General features: G+C 40.2%; 1 protein-coding gene across 2 annotated transcripts in view; it reads left to right on the top strand.

Annotated features, from left to right (window-relative positions):
* Positions 1 to 11229, top strand: part of hic2 (hypermethylated in cancer 2) — a 29188-nt gene extending 17959 nt beyond the window's left edge. For both annotated transcript variants that reach the window (XM_081610789.1, XM_008418120.3), the window contains one exon: positions 2824 to 11229. In XM_081610789.1, the coding sequence (XP_081466915.1) occupies positions 2872 to 4632 (1761 nt within the window). In that variant the 5' untranslated portion in view covers positions 2824 to 2871 and the 3' untranslated portion in view covers positions 4633 to 11229. The remainder of the gene's footprint in view (positions 1 to 2823) is intronic.
* The last annotated feature ends 9447 nt before the right edge of the window (positions 11230 to 20676 follow it).

Genomic DNA, 20676 nt, shown 5'->3' with positions numbered 1-20676 from the left:
TTTTTACTTTTAGGTTTGCCTATTTTAAGAAGAATCCTCTCCTTCTCTGTTGTGCATCATGAGAGAAAATCTCTTGGTTGGCACAAAGTTAAAATGGTTCATTTTCACACGCATTTATGCCTTGAGTAAAGCTTTTATCTGCATTTCTGTTTAATCTTTTTTAATTCTCCATGCTCTGAATAGTGGAAGCTCATTTTACCGGTATGCCCAAATCCTACCGAACCTGTTAATCATGTGCCAAAGACAGACTTGCTACCAGAGGCTAGATCCACTGCCACTAGTTGTTTTATATCTACTGCATAAAATTGGTGTAAGACATGGTTTTGTCAGAAAAAGTTCACTCTTATACATTGTAGGTAATCAGTGAATGAGATTCACTTGTCCTAATTCCATAAATGAGGGCCTCTTTGGAGGATCAAGTAGTGGTGTCCTTGTCTTTGAGCCACACCCTCCCCCTCCCTTTCTGCCCATGCTCCTGTGTAGTTTTACCTGCTCAGGTGTCACCTAATCCTTCCCCCCGGCCCTGCTGTGCTACCGACCCCCACCCTCAGACAATGGGGCAGGACTGACATTACCATGACCTAATGGAGACGAGAGTGATGCATGTTTCCACGGACGGCACCCCACAGAAACTAGAGTTTCTCTGGTAAAATAGGGAAAACAAGGTGAGAGGAGGAACTTTTGGGAAATGGTTACCTTACCCTTTTCTTCTCCCCCCGCCCCTTTGGCCTTTGTGCGAAAACAGCAGCAGTGTGCACAATCAGAACTTGATCCTTGTAGGGTAGCAATTTGTTTAAAATAGAAGAGGAGGCGGACTACTTGGTTCCAATTTCTCTACTGCCATGTTTTCTGGTATCTGGCACTACTGCAAATGTGCCAATCAGAAGGCTGCCGCAGATTTCCGATCTGTAGGTTTGATCTGCTGCTACCCATTTCTGAACGATAATATACATAAGACGGCTTGGAAAACTTTTTATTTTCCACATTTCCTATAGTATGGTTATTATTTATTTACAACATAAGCTGTCACTGTAAAACTTGTTACTATTGTTTTTTTAAACATACCAATTGCAGAATTGATACTTTTCTACTGCTTCAGCAACTTTACTTCGGCAAAACTTGAATTATTAAAAGCCTGTCACCCTGTCTGTTTCAGAAAATGTAGCTAAATCACTCTGAAATTTCTTAAAGGCTACCAATATTTCCAAGTCCTGCATGTTGCATGACAGAAATTGAAATCTAAAGATAAAACAGGAGCTTTGCTTCACTATGTTTAACTTTCTTGTTATCTGTTGAATGATTGTCTCTCACTCTCCTTGGCCTTAATAAAACAGACATGTCAATAAAGAAATCAGCTTCCTTTCTAAATGGCTTCCTACCATTTAATTCTAAATGAATTAAGTGAGAAATGAACAACTTTGTGTACAGATAGTAACTGCATCCTCACCAAATGTTGTCAATGCAACCTCGCTGTGTTTTAGCCTGGTTCATTCAGTCATCAGATTTTTTATTTTTTATTTATTTATTTATTTTTAAGTAACCAGTAACCAAGCAGTGTCCATCAAGGTAAAAATCAATTTCTCAGTGCATCACTACTGGTAGCAATTACTTGTATTGAGAATTTAAGTAGAATTGCCAGCTAAAATGATTGTTTTACAGATGCAAGGTCATGAAGAAATGTACCTTGATTACAATGCGAGTCATATAGATAGTAGCGTTCGCCTTTAAGATGTAAACTTGAGTGCAGAATGCTTTCTAGGCAGCAGTTTTATTATTTAACTGTGGTGCAGCGACTGGCACAGTTGCTTTACGGTGTGAATCCCAGACGGGTTTCTGTCTATTTTACAACAACTGCCAACTATGAATTGCTCTTGAGTTGTTCTTTGTCTTGGCCTTGTAAGTGACTGCTGACCTCTCCAGGTTGTACCCATCTTTCTGACCTTTGATACAATTCAGTGTTGTTCATGATCTGTTCAAATGAATGAATCATTTGAGGGAACAAACTAAAGCATGTTACTGCTTTAAGTGATTCATTCATTTCTCAGTTCAGGTGAGTTCAGGTGAGCTCGACGCCTGCGTGCCGGTTGGGTGGAACTTCTGTTTTCTGTGGCTCATAAAATGTATGATAAAGATTTACCCAGTGACAGATGCACCACTGCAGCACAATTACTGTGCTGGTAATTGTTCACATTGTGACACAATCCAGTACATGAGTGAGACGTGCACTGTACGAACTTTAACACGTTATGTAGACCTAATGTAAAACAATAACATGATTTTCTTCATGCAATGTGCTTATTTTGGACTCAACTCTATCCAAATTAATTTCCAGCCAGTGAAATAAACAAGTAAAATACATGTGGCTTAATGTCTGGTTGTTAAATATATATTTTTACACTGAAATGAAAACATGAAATAAAAAAATTGGAAAATACTAAACACAATGTCAAATAGGAAACAAAAATGTAGAAATACTGTAAATTTTATCATTTTTATGTCCATTAATATCATGAGGACAGGGGCATGTTTTATTTTCATGTGGATTGATGCAACATTAGCCGTTAGCTTGGAGAAGCAGCAAATGACACACAGTGCGATCACGTTCCAACTCAAAGGATTCGCTGCTTAGCACAAATGAACTGTTCGATCCAGTGACTGGATCATTTGAATGTACTGATCCCAGAGATTCAGTTCACTCAAATGTACTGTTGTTCCTGTTACTGCAAAACGAAAATGGGAATAGAAGATGGAGGGCTTAACTGTCATTCACTGCTGCGTGTCTTTAAAAGTGCGAGAGCTAACCATCTTTTCTCTCTGTTTCAGCTTTAGGTGGTGCACGTGTAGGAAGACAGAGAGAGAAGGAAGGAGGAAATGGAACTGCCAAATCATGCCAAACAACTGCTGCTGCAACTCAACCAGCAGAGAGCCAAGGGCTTCCTCTGTGATGTCATCATTGTGGTGGAGAACGCTCTCTTTCGCGCCCACAAGAACATCCTGGCAGCCAGCAGCATTTACTTCAAATCTCTGGTCCTCCATGATAACCTTATTAACCTCGACACGGAGATGGTGAACCCCTCCGTGTTCAGACAAGTCCTGGACTTTATCTATACTGGAAAGCTCCTGTCGTCGTCAGACCAGAGCAGCGAGCAGAACTTCAGTGCCCTCTTGACCGCAGCCAGCTACCTCCAGCTACATGACCTCGCTGCTCTGTGCAGAAAGAAGCTCAAGCGCAGCAGTGGGAAGTCCCTACCAGGAAAACCCTCCACCCCAGGTCCGCTCAGCCGCTTGCGCCTCAACAACCAGCGTCTCTCCTCTTCGACCCCTGCTGGTCCCAACAACCACTACCCTCCGACCCCTTCTGATGCTGACCAGCCACAGCCAGATGAAGGCCTTCGGGACAAACTGTCAGATGATGAAATGTTTGTTGGGAGCTCTGGGAAAACTGGGAATGGGGGAAATTGCAGCAGTAACGGTAATCTCAGCAGTGGGGCAAGTGCTGGAGAGCCAGATCTTGGGTTAGATCTGTCTAAGAAGAGTCCTCACTCTGCTGGCACAGCCACCGACGCCCTCAGCCCACACAGCAACTCCCAAGAATCCCCCCAATCTGCCTCAGTATCCACAACCAACAGTGCCTCGCTGGATGATTCCTCAACCACCCTGCCAGGTGTAGACGCATGCATCTCAGAGAACATGGAGCTAAATTCCTCCAAGACGCTAGAGGACTCCCAAAACCAGCCAGAGGGCCCGCCGCCCCAGAAAAAGACTCGACATGCTGCTCGTAAGAACGAATGGCCCAAAAAAGAGGCATTAGGGTTGAAGTCTGAAGATCATGACAGACCTTTGGTCAACGGAGTGATTGTAGGTCCTAAAGATGGCCGCTCCTCTGGCGCTGGTGGAGGCAGTGGTAACAGCTTTGCATCTGACCAGTCCTTCCAGTGCAAAGATGAGGAAGAAGGGGGAGAAAATGGCCAGGACCACAGTGAAGAAAGTGGTCAGAGTGATGGAGAGAGTGCAGGGGGTGGAGGAGGAGCAGGAAGCGGACACCATAGCGCCAACTATGTGTACCGGCAAGAAGGTTTTGAGCCAGCGTTTGGGGACAACCTCTATGTGTGCATTCCCTGTGGTAAGGGCTTCCCCAGTTCTGAGCAGCTCAACGCTCATGTGGAGACCCACACTGAAGACGAGCTCTACATCAAGGAAGAGGGAGGGACCTTTGTGAAAGAAGAGGACGAGGAGGAGGCGGAGGACCTCTCTGCCCCTGTAGGTCCCTCCAGCTTTGGCTCCGAAACGCGTCCCTTCAAGTGCACCGTGTGCAGCAAGAGCTACAAAGACCCCGCAACTCTGAGGCAGCACGAAAAGAGCCACTGGCTGACCCGGCCCTTCCCCTGCAACATCTGTGGCAAAATGTTCACCCAGAGGGGAACCATGACGCGCCACATGCGCAGCCACCTGGGCCTCAAGCCATTCGCATGTGAAGAGTGCGGCATGCGGTTCACACGGCAGTACCGCCTAACGGAGCACATGCGAGTTCACTCCGGGGAGAAGCCGTACGAATGCCAGCTGTGCGGTGGGAAGTTTACCCAGCAGCGCAACCTCATCAGTCACCTGAGAATGCACACCTCACCCTCTTAGAAACGCATCAAGCCAAAGAACTACAGGAAGAGAGAAAAGGAACATTTCTCCACCTTTTTTTCCATCTCAGAAGCAAAGAAATGCACACACAACAAACACACACAGTTCTTGAATCTGATTCCAGTTCACGACACCCTGGCTGAGTGAACGGTGTAGCTGCTCGCCACAGTGCGCTCTCTTGGTGACGGTGGGATCCCATTGATGCAAGGATAGGGTCATCGGTTATAGCGAATGACAAGTGCTCGCCTCTCAGGAGTTTTTAGAGGGACTATTTACTTGTGTCTCTCTCCAAAGTCACAAAGCCATGGTGGAGAGGCACAGTTGGTTAAATGTGAATGTGGGCACCTCGTACCCCTCAGCCGCCTTCCTCTCTTCGTGGTTTAAGCATTAAATCTTAAGAGTTTCTCCCCCCACTGTTCCTAAAACAACTTTTGACCAAAAAGAAGTAGGTGCAAACAAAACTGGCAATAATTCAGCAAAAACAAAATTTTTACCCTGACAGCTTTATATCCTTTATGATGTTGGTGATGCTATATGTATGAAAGAGGAGGGGTAACTGGGTATGGGACCATCTCTGTGCTTTACCTGAAAGTCTAGAAAGGGAGAATGAAAAGCTTTTCTCAGGAGGACATGTTTGTTTGTAGAAGGTAACAAATACTCTGTGTCCTCTCTGTGGCTGTTTGCATTGATGTAGACAAGAGTTTTTATTCAATTTTGGGTTTTTTTTAGATTTGCCTGCTAGAGCTCCAAGGAAAGAAGCTGGAAAGAGAAAACCCCTTGTGGTAGTACTCATACTTTAAGAGCTTGTCATGTTTCAGTGAATGTTTTAAACTGGAAGGTCTTGGGATTTTTCTGGTCAAGTGCGGGTGGGGGGTCGGGGTTGTTGGGCAGGGAGGGAGGTTTAAAGGGGTGTTTTAAACCTAACGCTATGTTCAGTGGGTACGTTATATTTTTCTGTATAGCTTTCCTCCCCTTGGAAAAAAAAAGAAGTCTATTTATATATAGGCTTGTGACCTCGCTACCTCTGATTACTCTATGAACTCTGTCGATTTAGTTAAAAGTTGCTTATGTAATTAATTGTAAAAAGTGTGTAGATTATGTAACTTCTCACCCAATGCTTTAACCTGCCCATCTCTCAACACAGGTTTTTGATGCTCATAGATTTTACACATTCTGATTGTCTCTAGCTGATATTTGTACTTGTCAAGATATAACTTTTCTTTTCTTTTTTTTTTTTATTATTTTCATGTTTTTGGGACCCGGGTCACCGTGGCCCCCAATTCAAAGTGTACTGTAGCGTCCAGCCTGGAGCAAATAGTGGTTCGTTGGTTAGTTTTAGATGTATAGTGTTCCAAAGATCTTATGAATGTCGAGGAGAACTGAACTAACTAACAAACATTGCTAGACAAGTTCATAACCAAAGTTTAAAAAAAAAAGATGTACTTAAGATATATAGCAAACTAAATTATTTCTCTTTTGATTTCTTTTTTTGCTGTATAAAACAAAATATGAATTATCTTCTAAAGTCCAGACAAAGAAATCCACTCTTTTTGTGATTGTTTTGGCCAATAACTCTGAGGCTGGTGATGGTTCTTGTGGTTTTTCAAGGAAAAGCTTGTGCTGATTGGTGGGCTGGTGGGGACGTAAACACTTTGCCACCTGGTGGGGTTCTGGAGGGACTGGTAAAGTCTAAGACATGTTCACTGAGCACGTTTATCCCATTTCTGTTGTTTTGTTTGTAACCAGAGTCCTTATCACTTTATATTCTCTGACTTTTAAAAACAGGACCTGATGACAGTTTGTGTTCTGTTCAGACCAAAAAAAAAGAAAAAGAAGAAGAAAAAAAAAAGAATAGGATCTATAATCAGAATTTTAATGTGAAGTTTTAAGTTACTCAAGTCTTTTCAGTTTTTCTGAGCCGAATTTGCGAAAACTTGTCATTTAAAAAAAAGAAAGGAGAAGCAGAAATGCACTGGACAGCTTTATAGTTATATCACTAAAGATGACTTAAATTATTTTGAACTGTTGGTGATGTACATCTTTCATTATATTTTTAGATGTACCTCAACAACAGCGACCAGAGACTGGCTCTGGGTCACTTCGCCCCTTCGCTAATTTGTACCTCAGTCTCATCTCTTCCTGTGTACCTGAAGCTTGTAGTTCACACTGTGATTTCAAAAACCCGACTGGACTAGAACATGTCAGGCTGTGCAAACTTGATGTATCATCCTGATAGTAATCCTTGTCATACTGTAAGAAGACTGTGTGTGCAATTAATTGCTAGCGCAGGGTAACAAACACTAGTATCAGTCCAACGATGCCTGGACAACAAGCTACAGGCTTTAACTCTTTCAAGCTCTGAAAAGGAGAGGAGTATGCAGAAAATTAGACGGCTGTGTAAGCGCTGATGACTGCAGAAAGGAGGACAGTAATAAGTTAGTTCTTGCTGCAATCAAACGGCAGGATTTTCCCAGGAAACTTCTGATTGTACCTAAAATATTTGTGGGGGGGCAGCTTTGGTTATGCGCCTGCAAAGTTGTAGGTTGTTTCAGAAGGTAAATTAATTGCACATTGGGAATCGAGTTTGAACTATTGGATATTTTTTATTTTTACTTCAAGTTGTGCATTTTTCATGGACAAATGGTTGTAAATCTACCGACATCTCAGTGTAATGCCTAAGGTTCTTGTCCCTGTTTGGGTCACAACCACAAATCAATAAAGACCAAAACTTCAAATGTACAAAATGGCAAAGGGGCGAATTATTTAGTACTCGTAGGGAATGGCTTGTTTCTTGTTTGTTCGTTTCTCTGCCCAGTGTATCTACTCTGAAAACTCACTGTGGATCATTAACCCTCACCGCAAGTTTTTGGTATAGGCATTCCTCTGTAATGTTGAATTTTAAATACCCTCTTGAGTTTATATTTTTTGGTTATACTTCCTTCATCCTCTTGTTAAGGTCTGTGAAATGTTTTTTACAGCGTTGCAGCTGAAGCTCCGTTTGTCGGTACCTGCATCCTGGACTCCCAGAGTTATTACCTAATTTAACATTGACTTTCTTGTTGTTGTGCATGGTACACGGGAATTTTTCACACTCCCCTCCCCCCTTCAAACAACAACCATGTTATTTATCACCTGTGACCTCTCTTGGCTAAAGAGGGAGTCCTCAATGCATTGCCTTCAAACGTTATTGTACTTGTCAGCACTAGGTGCACTGCAGCACGATGTCTGTAATGCAAAAGGTGTTTGTACATTATCTTTAGCCATCTCTGCAAAGATTTTTTTTTTTTGCAGCTGCATTTGAATGCTTGCTTGTTTGTCAAAACGAAGAAGAAAAAAAAAACTCCAAACTGTGACCATACTACTACTATTACTACTAGTACTACTACTCTTCAAGTACTTCAGGGATTGTTCTGCGTGTGTGAACACAGGCTCTCAGCTACATTTGTTAGATAAAGCGTTGTATCAGTTTCTCTGTATTTTAGACTTTGGAGAAGCAAAAAAAAAAAAAACACTAGTTTCATATTAAGGTGAATAGGGGGGAATCTTTTTCAACTAACACAAAAAGCCTTGACAAAAGGCGAGGCAGCTCAAAACAAAGTCTACATTTTTAGTTAGTTACACAGTACGTGCAGAAATGGGTGCAAAGTTGTACAAAAAAAACTTAGAAGAAAGAAATAATAAAAAAAAAAAGCTCATACCCAAATTCACAAACTATTTTTTAAACCAAAGCACATTTGAATGATTATGGAACCATGTGTGGCTCTAAAAAATAAAAATAAAAAAAACAAACAAAAAAAGAAACATATGTATTTATCTCATTGTTTACATGAACTTTTACAGTTTTACAGACCTCACTCGAGGCTCGGCCAGTCAAAGATTTATTTTATTTGACTTTATCTCGTGTGTGCGTGTGTAATTAAGACGCTTTTCCACAGACGTTGCTGCCAAAACAGAAGCATAGCATTAAACATGGGGTGAACTGCTGCATATTCAATTAGGGGGAGGGTGTGTGGTGTCTCCTCCCTGCCAGCTGGCTCTGGGGTGACCCTGCACCCCGTTCTCCTGCCCTCTGGCCCGTCTTCAGATGGGACTACAGGGAGTGGTGGGGGGAGTGGGCAGTGCATCCTTGACGTATTAATCAAAAAGGCATTGTTGGTCAGGGTCTGTTAGCGTAATGTTGCCTCTGTGTTTATAAAAACACGCTCGAGGCGTTGCTCCTCTGCTTAAGCCTTTCTAAATGGTCATCTAACATGGTACACCTCTTACCGGCCGCTGTTTTTAAAACCTATTCGGAGAATGTAGCATGGTTTTTCTTCTTTTTTTTTTTTTTTTACTTCTTTCTTTTTGTTCTTTGCATGTAAACGGGCTCATCAGGTAGTCTTAACTGTGAATCTTGCTTGTTTTTGTTTTGAACTTTTACATTTTCCTGTGTTCTGTGGACAAAAGCAGCACAAACCTCTGGCTGGCCGAGCCTCAAACAACATTGGCGCAAACACTTTTCGACAGTGTTCTCTCTGTTTTTGTTTTTTTTTGTTTGTTTTGTTTTTTATCAAATGTCTATTGTCGGTGATGAATGTATTTATTTCCGGGGCCTGCCCTCACCTCTATAAATAATTTTCTCAGTGTGTGAGACTGAGGTGGAGGCGAGACCCCCTATTTTTTTTTTTTTTTATTGTTTTTGTTTTGATAACTTTCAAGCTGAATCTTAAATGAGACTCAAACATAGCCATTAACCACAATCTGTGAAGATTTTTTTGTGTGTGTGGGAGAGCTGATGTATGTTTTTTTTTCCAACTTAAAAGAAAATGGTCTATGGCATTTACACCTGACAGTCTGTAGAGTTTTTTTTTTTTATTTCATTTGTTTAATTGAGTGGGATGTTTTTTCCCCCACATTGTCTTGAGTTCTCACTAACTGGACACAGAGAGGATGTGAACTTTGACCTCCTCCTGTGTGGTTGTTTGTGGACCTGAGCAGGACGCTGTTGCTGCCTGTGCAGAGCGGAGGCTACTGTATGTTTTAAAACTTGCTCTCCCTGGGTGTTGCCATGCTGCTGATGCTGAAGAAAATAAAACTATATAAAGCAGAAACATGCACATAATTCATGTTTTTCCTCTTGAACATTAAGTCTCTTGTCTTAAGCTTCCACCTTTCTTTTGTTTTCAGTGTCTCTTATCTCCACTTTAGCATATGTGTTTTGTTTTAGAAATGTTGGATGAGATAGCTTTACTAAGTGCACTTTGTATGTTTTCTAAAGCTTCTGAAAGGACTCAGAAGTTCTCATATCGGCTCCAATTTACCCGACGGTTTCTTCTTTCTCTTCTTACCTCATCATTGTTATTGTTTGCTAATATTAACTAAAACCCATATCATTATGCAGTGTTAGAAAAGCTTTAAAATAACACATGAAGCGGGAAACCCCTCAGAGAGTGCGCAGCTCTCAGTGTTCTTTTTGTTACTCTTTAGCGACTTTGCGATCCACCTTTTCCTTTAATCTGTGATATTACGAAGGGGCTGTTCTGTCTAGTTATTTTGTAAGTGATCCTTACCTTGGCAGGCTGAACCAAAGCTAGTTTATAAAGCAGCCTTCAGTGCTATTAAACCCTGTTTTAAGCTTTATTGCCCCTTGCTTTATCTCGGATACACCTGACGCCTGCTTCGAGCCCTTTTGGTTCTCTGTAATCTTTACTGCACAGAGGCCTCTATACTCTGCTCTGCTGCATTTTTCAGTGTTTACTGTACCTCCAGTGACACCAAAATACCTCAAAATCTTCCAGTGTTTACAGACAAATGCTGTCTTGCCATTACATTGATGCCGTTTTGTTTTTCTTGCCGTCCATCTGTAACCAAAAAGAGTTTATAGAACCGTATTTTCATACAAAACATTTTCTTTACATATTTCTACGAGTTTATTATGGCACACTGTCACCTTGCTGTGCACTACATTCACAGACGGACATGATTAGCTGCTAAATGTAAAGTTAGTACTTGAGGAGTTGACTGGTGGAGCCGGGTACATCGAGCTTCCTTGCTGGTTTTCTTCAAGAACAGCCTCTCAATAATGTATCAGGATCTATGGGGCTGAGAGGCTCTGGAATGGACCTGTAGGGTCTTTGCTGTTGAATAATTAAAAGGGCAAGAATCCCTTCCCCTTTGGCAAACACGCATCTCATGCAAAAGGTGCACACGCCCAGGTGCGCTTTTTTTTTTCTGCCATGTGTTAATGCAGACCTCCTTCGCAAACACAGATGCCACTGTCTAAGTCTGCAAGCGTGGCCTAAAACCATGCGCACACACCACCAGTATTTAAAGGGAGGTTTCATGACCCTTGTTGTGGCTTTTGGCAGCACCCAGGCTGGGCTCTCTCTCTATCTCTGTCTCTATCTCTCTCTCTTTTTCTCCACTCCTCAGAGAGCTCGTATTCAGGTCAGAGCCACCGCTGTGTGTAGCGATCGGGCTCGCAAACTCAAAGTGTCATAAAAGTGTAATACAGCTGACCTCAGCACTCACAACCTTGCAGTCTTAATGTACAGCAGTGAGGAAGAATAAACTGTTATTTTATGATCTTTTCATTAAAAGCTTGATTGAAAACCAAAACTATTGTCTTTTGTGTTCTTTATAGAGATTTTACCTTAAAGATCAACACAAAGTAGAATATATTTGTTTAGGGTGAGTGTCTCTAAATAAAATTAAGGTTAACAATTATCTTTAGAGCTGACTCTATGTATTAACAAAGTGAAACTGTGTGTTTAGTACAACTGTAAACATTAAACAGAATCATGAAGACCAAGCAACACAACAGACTGGGCAAGAATAAAGTTTAATCTGGGATAAAATCTTAAAACACAGAAAACAGGTGGAACAAGATGCTGTGGTCCGTTGACACCAAAATATGTTTGTCAGGCATGTAACATAAACCCTGCACATCCTCCGTCCTCGCCATTACATATGGTGGTGGCAGCATCATGCTGTTTCTTCAGGGACAGGAAAACTGGATGGTGGAAAAATACTAGGAAATCTTATGAAATAATTAAGGGACTGCAAAGCTTAAAACTGAGTCTTCCATTCAAACAGAATGTTCCCCAAAAAGTACAGCTGTGTTAGAATGGCCCAGTTAAAGTCTTTTTAAGAGCCAGTAACTGGCAAAATGTAAAAACTGATGGGTTTTTTATGCTTTCCAGTCAGTTTGTCTGAAATTGATTTAAAGGAGAGTGGGCAATAAGTTTCTAGACATGCAAAGCAGGTAGAGGCGACGCCAAGCAATTACGGCTTTCAGTCCGACAAAAGGTGATTATACAAAGGATTGACTCAGATTATCTGAGAAAAACATCGCAACCTTTTTCATTCTCCATCAACTTTATAATCTCGCATTCCTTTGTGTTGGTCTGTCACGTTTAATCCCATAAAAATACTTAGGCTTAGATGTAACTATAAAAGCTCAACCAGAAAGTGTCTTTGCTTTGAAGGAATGACAGTTTGATTTATTATCTACGTTCTTTTGAGTTGATTTAACTGTTTCAGTCACAGCTAGCTGTCTTCAGGAAGTTCTACCTGATTGCACCAAAGTTGGGTCATTTACAGACGGGTGTGTGTTTAATTGCAGGTTGTGTAATTCATTCCTGGTAAATGAAAACTTGATGGCAGAATTTCACACAGAAGATAGCAATGGGGAAGCGTGAATAGAGAGCACTGACGCATGAAGAAGAGCAGGAACTGCCTTCAAATGAGGTTTGGCAAATTAGATATTTGTCAGAGTCGGATATTAATTTCAACAGCATTCAGGTAATTGTTATATATTACGTTGCAAAAGTATTCACACTCTTTGGTTTTCATGGCATTATAATCACAAAATTCCGTGTTTTTATTTGGATTTCATAGTATGCACAACCAAAAGGTTGCACATAACTCTGATTTGAAAATTACACATATGTACAGAAAAACAAAAACAGAAAAGTATGAGTAGAGTAGGTATCTAAAAATTAAGTTTGTAGTTTAAACATGATAAAATGTGGCACTGTTTCAGTTGTGTGAAAACTTTTGCAAGGCCCTGTTTTAGGTAATAATGAGATTTAAAGAACTTAAGTAATTGGTCCAGTACTGTTGAATCTGATTCATCTTCTGTGTTTGGTTCAAACTGAGCCGTGGTAAAAACTGGGTCTATTCCAAGCCTCTTCTAGGGCCCCTTCCCCCAGTGTCTCTCGTTTTACTTTGATGCTCTGGCAGGAATGCCCATAGCTGTCGGCTTTTTTACCTGCCAATCACTTACATTAAACACACACACACACAGAGATAACATGTGGAGTCGTTTGCTAACTCCCTTCTGAGCTATGAAGATGAGCTCGTTCCACCGTGCTGTCAGCCTTGCATCTGAGTGAAACACTTTCTGCTGATTAGTTCTCACTTTTAATTCAGTATGCTCAGTTCTTGCTCTGCTGCTTCTCGTCATTCTGCCACAGGTCAAAGTGTAGGGAACTGGCACATTTATTTCTTCTTGGTGCCATTTGAGACAAACTGTGCCCCTATAGGTGTCAGATGCTAAATGACCCTGAATAGGAGTTGCTCAGAAACAATGGCCCTGGTGTCGATAGCCCTACACCCTTCCCTCCCCCCAACCCGAGGCCCTCTCTCTGCTAATATCAGCGCCAACCATACACAATGGGGTGAGCATGGGAGGCAGGAGGGGGGTGGGCTGTGTGAACTGAGTGGACGTTACCCACACAAAGATCTGGAGGTGCTGCTTTGCAGCCTGTTCTGGTTCCTCGCACTCTGTGTTTTTCTGGTTTCACTCGACAAAAAGAAAAAAAAAAAATCAAGATTGCCCAAAAATTCCCTAGCCTTTCCCAACTTTCTCCAGGGTGGGTTTGTGGGTCTGTGAACATGAGTGGAATTCACCAGGGTCTGCCCAGGTGGGTTCAGGCTTGCCTGATCTCGTCTGGGATGGCCCTCCATAATCTGAGGAATGTGGATGAGAGATGCCTGGCCTGCCCACCCTGGGCGAGGGAGATGGACAGAGGCTGTTACAGGGGGGTGTCCACGCACACAGAGCCCACACCCACCTTTATCTGCAGAGCCAGATGACCTTCTTGTCTCTGAGCTGATATTAAGCAGATGTGCTCAAGTCTTGTCTTGGTCACTACCTTTGCCTTGCCCTCCGTTTGAAGAAGAGTTTGACGCTTGACGCTGATAATCATATGGTGCAGCTTATCTAGATTTTCCGTCTTAAGTATTAGGCAACTGCCAAACGGTTGTCATTTGTCAAATAAATATATATCTGAGTTTATAAATATTAGAGTAGCCAGTATGTTCTGTTTATTTGTGCAGAACATGGTCAGATGTTTCTTCTATTATGTTTTCAGCCCAAGGCCAAATTCATATTCATGGTAACCACATCTGCTGCTCGGACACACTTCTATTGATGTGACATTGTGGATCAGCTGCACAAAGCATTTCAATGCATGGGCATTTAATTAATTCATACAGTTTGTCAGTTATATTATCAGAGGTGTGGAGAAGAGCATTATCTAAAAACAAAGAAAAAAGAAGTATCAGTAGTTGTTTTTCTGCTTTGGTTACTTTTTGGGAGGATTTTAGTGGACTGGTGTTGACAAATACTTAGTTAGCTTTCTAAGTAAAAATAAATGTCTTCATGTTTAAATTAGATAACATCAAAGCTGCTGAAAAGCTACAAACTAGCACAGATGATCATTTTTAGCTTTCTCATGTGAACTGTGCTTCCAATTTTTCTTTGTATCTCTTATGAAGTTGCACAATAATGTGCTAAGTTTACACATACACATTAATTTTAATAGTTTGAGCTTTTACTAACTTATTGGCTGTTATTTCACTGATTTTTATAAATAAAAGTAATTTGAAAAGATCAAATTTTTAGTGGATTTTCTTCAATTCCTAAAGAGTAAAAGTTATGCACACATGCTTCATTTATTGATCAATAAAGGAAGCAAATCAATCACTTTAAAGATTTACTTTTACCCACATAAACAAGGCAAATACCTTTTGGTATATTTTTATGATCAGATAAGACAAAAGAAAGAAAGTTATGAATGATTTATGGTCACAATGACCAGATGTTTGCAGACGCTGGAGTGAGGCTTTTAAAATGATGAAAAAGGTTGGATGTAGTATCACGCTATGGGCCAATTTTGTGTAAAAAAAAACTGGTACTTCCAAATTCTTCTACAGAAATGTGGAAACATCTGAGTGTTTCAAGATGATCATATAAAACATAAAACAATTTTATGTTTAGAAAATAACACTCATAAAGAATCTGTCCATGGTCTCTTTTAAGGGGATCTGATTTGCAGGCCTAGCTTCTGGTTGGGATCTGAAAATACAACAATGAGTATTTAAAACTAGCAGTGTAATAATATTCATGGAAAACCCCACCATCAAATTAAAAACTGATTTAATAATGGATAAAACAAATCTATTATTAAACTTACAAGATGCCCCTGAGTCATGCTACTGATTATTTTTCAGATTTAGTTTATGATGAGTTTTTGTCAGGAAATTTACAATTTTTCTCATGAGAAGTGAGATCAGATATACGGCCAGAATTTTATTGATGACTAAAAAACATGTGACCAAGTTGCAACTGATTAAATGACATTGGATCAGTACTTTGTGTATATTTGACTGTGTGGATTAGAGAAAATTCATTGTCCATTTGTAATGTAAAAAATGTTTTGTAAATATGTTCTATAAATAATTCACCCTAGAAAAAACGTTTTAGATCAATCATTGAAAACCAATAAACTAACATGGGATCCATGTTCAGTGGTGTTTGTAACCACTGGTTTCTGAGCTATAATAGACATAACCTAATCTCAAAAGACTAGGTGGTAAAATCTAAATTTACCACCATCACCATCAGTATTAATTTAGGATCTCCCTTTAGCCACAACATCTAGCACCAAGAAAAATAAGTATTGGTTGGTTTTAAAGCAGAACTAAGTTCTATGGGCCTAAGGTTGCTGTGTTGAGTGACTGTGATACCGACAAACTAGAAAGACAGAAATCAGCTCCAGGACATAAGGAAATGTCCACGAGAGGGATTTATGCATTCTGCTCATGTGTGCATTTATCTTCAATGTTTTGATGGGCATCAATTATTAACAATGCGTCGAACTGACGCCATGGAGCCTTGGGTTGTGTGTGCACCCGTTACAGGCTGAGCAGGGAAGGAGATCTGGGGAAATGTTGATTCGGTGCCTGTCTACCCCTTCGAAACACAGAGCTGTCTCATTCATCTCCCAGCTTCCAACGCTGCTTCTCCTTTTCAAAGTTTTTTCATGTGCCTGCCTCTGCCTGTGGGGCCGCTCCTTCTTTCCATTCAGCCAGTGCTGCCCTCCTCCCTCTCTCCTTTCTCCTCGGGGAGGAGGGCATCAAACCCTGTCCCACTGGGAAGACAAGTGTCTTGGCACAAAAGTGCAGCGCTGCAGGCAATGTATATATCTCCATTTGTGTGGGATTTTATTGATTTCTTTTAGCGCGTGAGAGTCCACACGTGTATATGACAACACCATGTTCTGGCTCTATCTCATTATATCGTCACGCACACGCATACACAGATGTTTCTCTGGCAGCGCTGGTCTCATGGAGGTGCAGGACAAGGATTTCACTCAGTCCTTCATCAATAACCCATCAGTATTGATGAGGACTAAGCTCACTCTGACCATCAATACCTGATCTTAAATTCTGTAGGGCCGCTTGTGGAGCGCGGGGAGGATGTCCAAGGCTGGCTTGCAAAAACAGAAGGCAAAAACATTGCATGGTTCAGTAAACAGCATGAGGTAAGGTTGAATAAAACTATAGACTTGCAAAAAAGGCACAGATAAACCGTGCTCACCTTTAACCTTCTTAAAAATCTGGCAAACAACATCCTGTATCAAGAGCAGCTGATACAGGAAGACAAGATACATAAATACGTTTCTAAAAAAGAAAACCTTGTGAAAGACTTGCATTCAGTAAATCAGAATATGAGTTCTGACGAGGCTCATCTGTCAGATTAATAGCACATTTTAAAAATGACGACTTTTAAGCAGGTTTAAAATCTACTTTTCGTTAAGGTTGCATTTTTGTGTTAAATTTTATATTGGTCTGATTTTAAATGTTATGTTTTCATTAGCTGTAATCAGAAAATCATTATAATCAACAAAAATACAGGCTTTCACAGACACTCACACTGTACTTCCAGTGAGTTTAAATTGCATTGCGGTCGCATAAGGAGGAAACTTTTGCTCTCCTAAGGAAAAGTAATGTAGGTCAGGCAATAGAAACTTTAAGTAAAGACCATGACTTCAGGAACAATGCTGTTTGGACAGCACAAGGCTGAATTGTTTGTGACCCAGAACATTGGACTTGTTTGGCATAAATCAAGTGCAGTACATCAGGAATGAGTCAGGGATCTACCATGTATCAGGGGATGCCCAAGGAAAATGTGAAAACATTAAAAACACCACCTTGGGTGAAGAGTTTGCTAACTTTAGAAGAACATTGTTGATTATATATTTTAGTAAATGAGTAAAACTAGCTTAATATTAGTTGTCTAACTGAAATTAAATCACTTTATATTCAAAAGATGAAGAATAGATCAGACAGTATGTAGACACACTACTGATAAATCCTAGTTTTTATATTACTTTACAGTATTCACATCTGCTTTCTGTCTCAACCTGCTCTCTAGATTGGATCCTATTTGCTCTTTTTGCTCTGTTCTTTTCTTTTTAGCCTCTCATGAAATTAATCTTCTCGATCTTTTTGTGCCTCTCCTTTTTTTATTGAACCTGTACTGCTGAGTCACCAAGCGCTTTGACGTGAAAGGCAGAGACAGGGGGCGAGGGAAGGATGAAGGAGAAAGAGCTCGGCAGGTGGTGGGCACCGTTGCAGCCGCAGCCCGCCGAGTCCTTTCAGCTGGCACACAAACCGCCAGGCTGCCACTGAGGCCCTGCTTTCCATCAGAATATTGGCCCTGCTCTTCCCCCTCTTTAAAACGATAAACGGGGAGAACAGGCTTGGCCCGGAATAATAGGATCCTTTCTTTCTGCCCCTGCCATGTGTGAGCGCGGGAACAATGGCCGGGACAGGGAGGGGAAATGATTCAAAGTGAGATTTTCACCTGCTCCCTTCAGCCCTGGCTCTGCTCCTTTTCAGACCATGCTAATGCCAGTTCATTTGCAGAGCACTACTGTAAGCTGTGACAGAGAGGCACACACTAAAAATGCAGAAGACTCCTTTCTCTCTCTCTCTTTTTTTTGTGTGTAGAACAGTTTAGATTATTGTGCTTCAAGGCGTCCATTTGGGTAATCACTCTCATTATCATCATTATCCCATTTTCAGGCCTAAATAAGAATTAGAAGGTGTCTCATCTTAATGGTGTTGTTGCTGTTGGGGATTTATGTTGCCCCAAACGGCAGCTGCAAAGTTTAGATATTTTTTTTGGAGCATTTAAATATCTTTTTCTGTCTTCAAAGCCTTTATTCGGTACATCCATCAATGCTATATTAGTTGAATCGAGTATGTTTTTTTTCGTAATATCGCTCTGGAGGAGCGTTTTCCAGACTTGACTGTCTTTTTAATGAACATCCTTATTATTATTTACTGTTATTTACTTAAAAGTGAGAGGTAAAGCAGAAATGGACTGAAAATATATCTGCTGCTCTTCCTCACTTGTCGTTTTCAATTAATTGAGAGCAGCCATCAATAAATAAAGTCAATTTTTACCATTTCCTTACAAAATAAATGATTTTAAAAAGCCAGTGGCAAAGTAAAAGTAATTGATATTACCATGGAAGAAAGGCGAACCATCTCTTTGTTGAGCATTATCTTGGTAAACGACCCAACATTCAGTCGTTTCTATTTTTTAGTAGAGTCAAACAGATCTTTGTTTCGTTTTGAAGACTTCATGATGCTACATGTGCTACTGCAAGGATCCAAGGGAAGGAACAAGTTCACAGCGTCACCCCTTTACTGAGCGTGGATGTGAGGGTGCTGGAAGGCATCGCTTTCACACTTTGTCTGACAGAAAGGTTTTTGGGTTTGTTCTTTTTCGATCACTAAACTCTCTATTTGAGGGCAGCTTCTTCACCTGGAGGGATAATCATTCACTTTATTGGGGGAAACCATTGGGTCAAAGGTGATGCAGGAAGTGGGCCGAATCTTTACTTTTATTTGACACCAACAAATGTATTAGTTAGTAGTGAAATGTATGTTGTGTAAGTAAAATAACTTTGGAAAGTGACCTACAGTAAACTCGGAAATTTAATCGGCGGTATTGTCTGCTTGCACTTTAGCAAGATTGTGGAATCAGTTAAACTGATAGTTTTTTTTTACCAGAAACTGCAGCTGGTAAATCTGTTAAACATCCTTTAAAAAATTAAAAGAAAGACATTCAGAGTTCAGAAAAACTGCTGCAGCCTTTTTCCAGCACTTTTTAAAAATCTTCATAAAGGCAGCAAATTAAAGTGCCGCAGGAGGCAAAAGTGATTCTAATCCAGTATTAGGAAGTTGTACCTAAATAAAGTGATAATGAAACATTTATCTTTATAGTCTGAGTCATTTATAGAGGCAGGTTACACACAACAAAGACTTCCTTCTTTCTCTTTGTCTTGCTGACACATAAATAGCCTCCTTTCCTAAATGTGAAAAATATTATAACTTAAACTAAAATACAGGCACAGATACAGATATAAATATCTTCTTTGTTTTGGGTCTTCAAATTTATTTGTCAGAATAAATTATTTTTAATTTGTTAAGCTCATAATGGCAGAAATCAGGATTCAATTCTTTTCTATCTTCTTTCTGTTTGGGAACATAATTTTGAGATATTTTGAAACTTAAAACAATCATGTAAAGTGAAATAAAATAAGACAAAATCGGTTTGAGGATATTGAACAGCGATATAATATGCAGCCTCTTCCTCATCATTTGCACTGTGCGATAAGCACATTTGGAACATTTGAAGGTTATCAAAGAGAAGGAAGTTTTTCATCTTAAAAAGTAATCAGTGTCATGGCATATGAGTGAACTCTTTCGCTTTCTAATCTCCTCCCTTTTTGTCATATTTCTCAGCTTTTTGTGGCCGTGTGTTTGCATAACTTGATTTAATGCAGAGTTTTAATCATAGTGTCTAAACACACTCATAATAGCAGATCTTATTTTAGTAGCTGCTGCCTATGTAAAGTCAAACACAAAACATTAGTTTAACAAGAAATCATTTCTGCAGCATGCTTCTGTTTCATGAAAGAAAGGAACACAGATGTGCGCAGAGGCGTAGTAGTTCCTGTCATTTTGGTTGAAATGCTCCTGACTTGACCAGATAAATATGAGAAAGTAAAGGACGTAAAAGAGAAAACCCCTTGTGTGTCAGGGTTCATTATTTTAAAAGAAATAACAATGGAGCCTTGGAAGATCTTGCTCTGCTGGAAGATCAAGCAGTATCAGAAAGTGTCTCAGTTTCAAAGAAATCCCTCCTCTTTGTTTCTGCTCCTCATTAGCCTGCAGGGTGCCTTCACTGAAAGCTGGGATTTGGGCTCAAGAGAATATCAAACACACTGTTAAATTAAAACAGGAAATCAAATACTTTGTTCATTTGATGGTGTCGCTTTCTTCCCTTAAAGTTAAGTTTTGTATATTTTAGAAGTCACTACCTGAGTCGAGTTGCAGAAACCTATGAAAGACATTGAAGTGATTCCATTCACAGTATCATCTTTATATTTTACATATAAAAGAAACTATTCTCCACTTGGAGAATAATTTCAAATTATTACTATCTTAATCAATAAAGAAGAAATAGTCAATCAGTTGTAATAAAAACAAAACAATAGCTAACATAATAAAATCACACTGTAGTTAAAGTTTGTAAGATGAGGTCAAGATTTTGAAGAGTTTTCATCTGGTTGTAGGGATGCACAATATATCAGCATTAACATCTGCATTGGCCAATATTAGTCATTTTTATTTATCATTGGTCCTAGTAAGTAAAACTGTGCTGATGTTAACAGCTGGTATTTATTTCCATCTTGTTGG

Source organism: Poecilia reticulata, chromosome 9 (genome assembly GCF_904066995.2).
Source record: "Poecilia reticulata chromosome 9, P_reticulata-male-v2, whole genome shotgun sequence".
In the NCBI taxonomy this organism is placed as follows: domain Eukaryota; kingdom Metazoa; phylum Chordata; class Actinopteri; order Cyprinodontiformes; family Poeciliidae; genus Poecilia; species Poecilia reticulata.
Note: the sequence above shows the minus strand (reverse complement) of the source record. Positions and strands in the feature narration are given on the sequence as shown.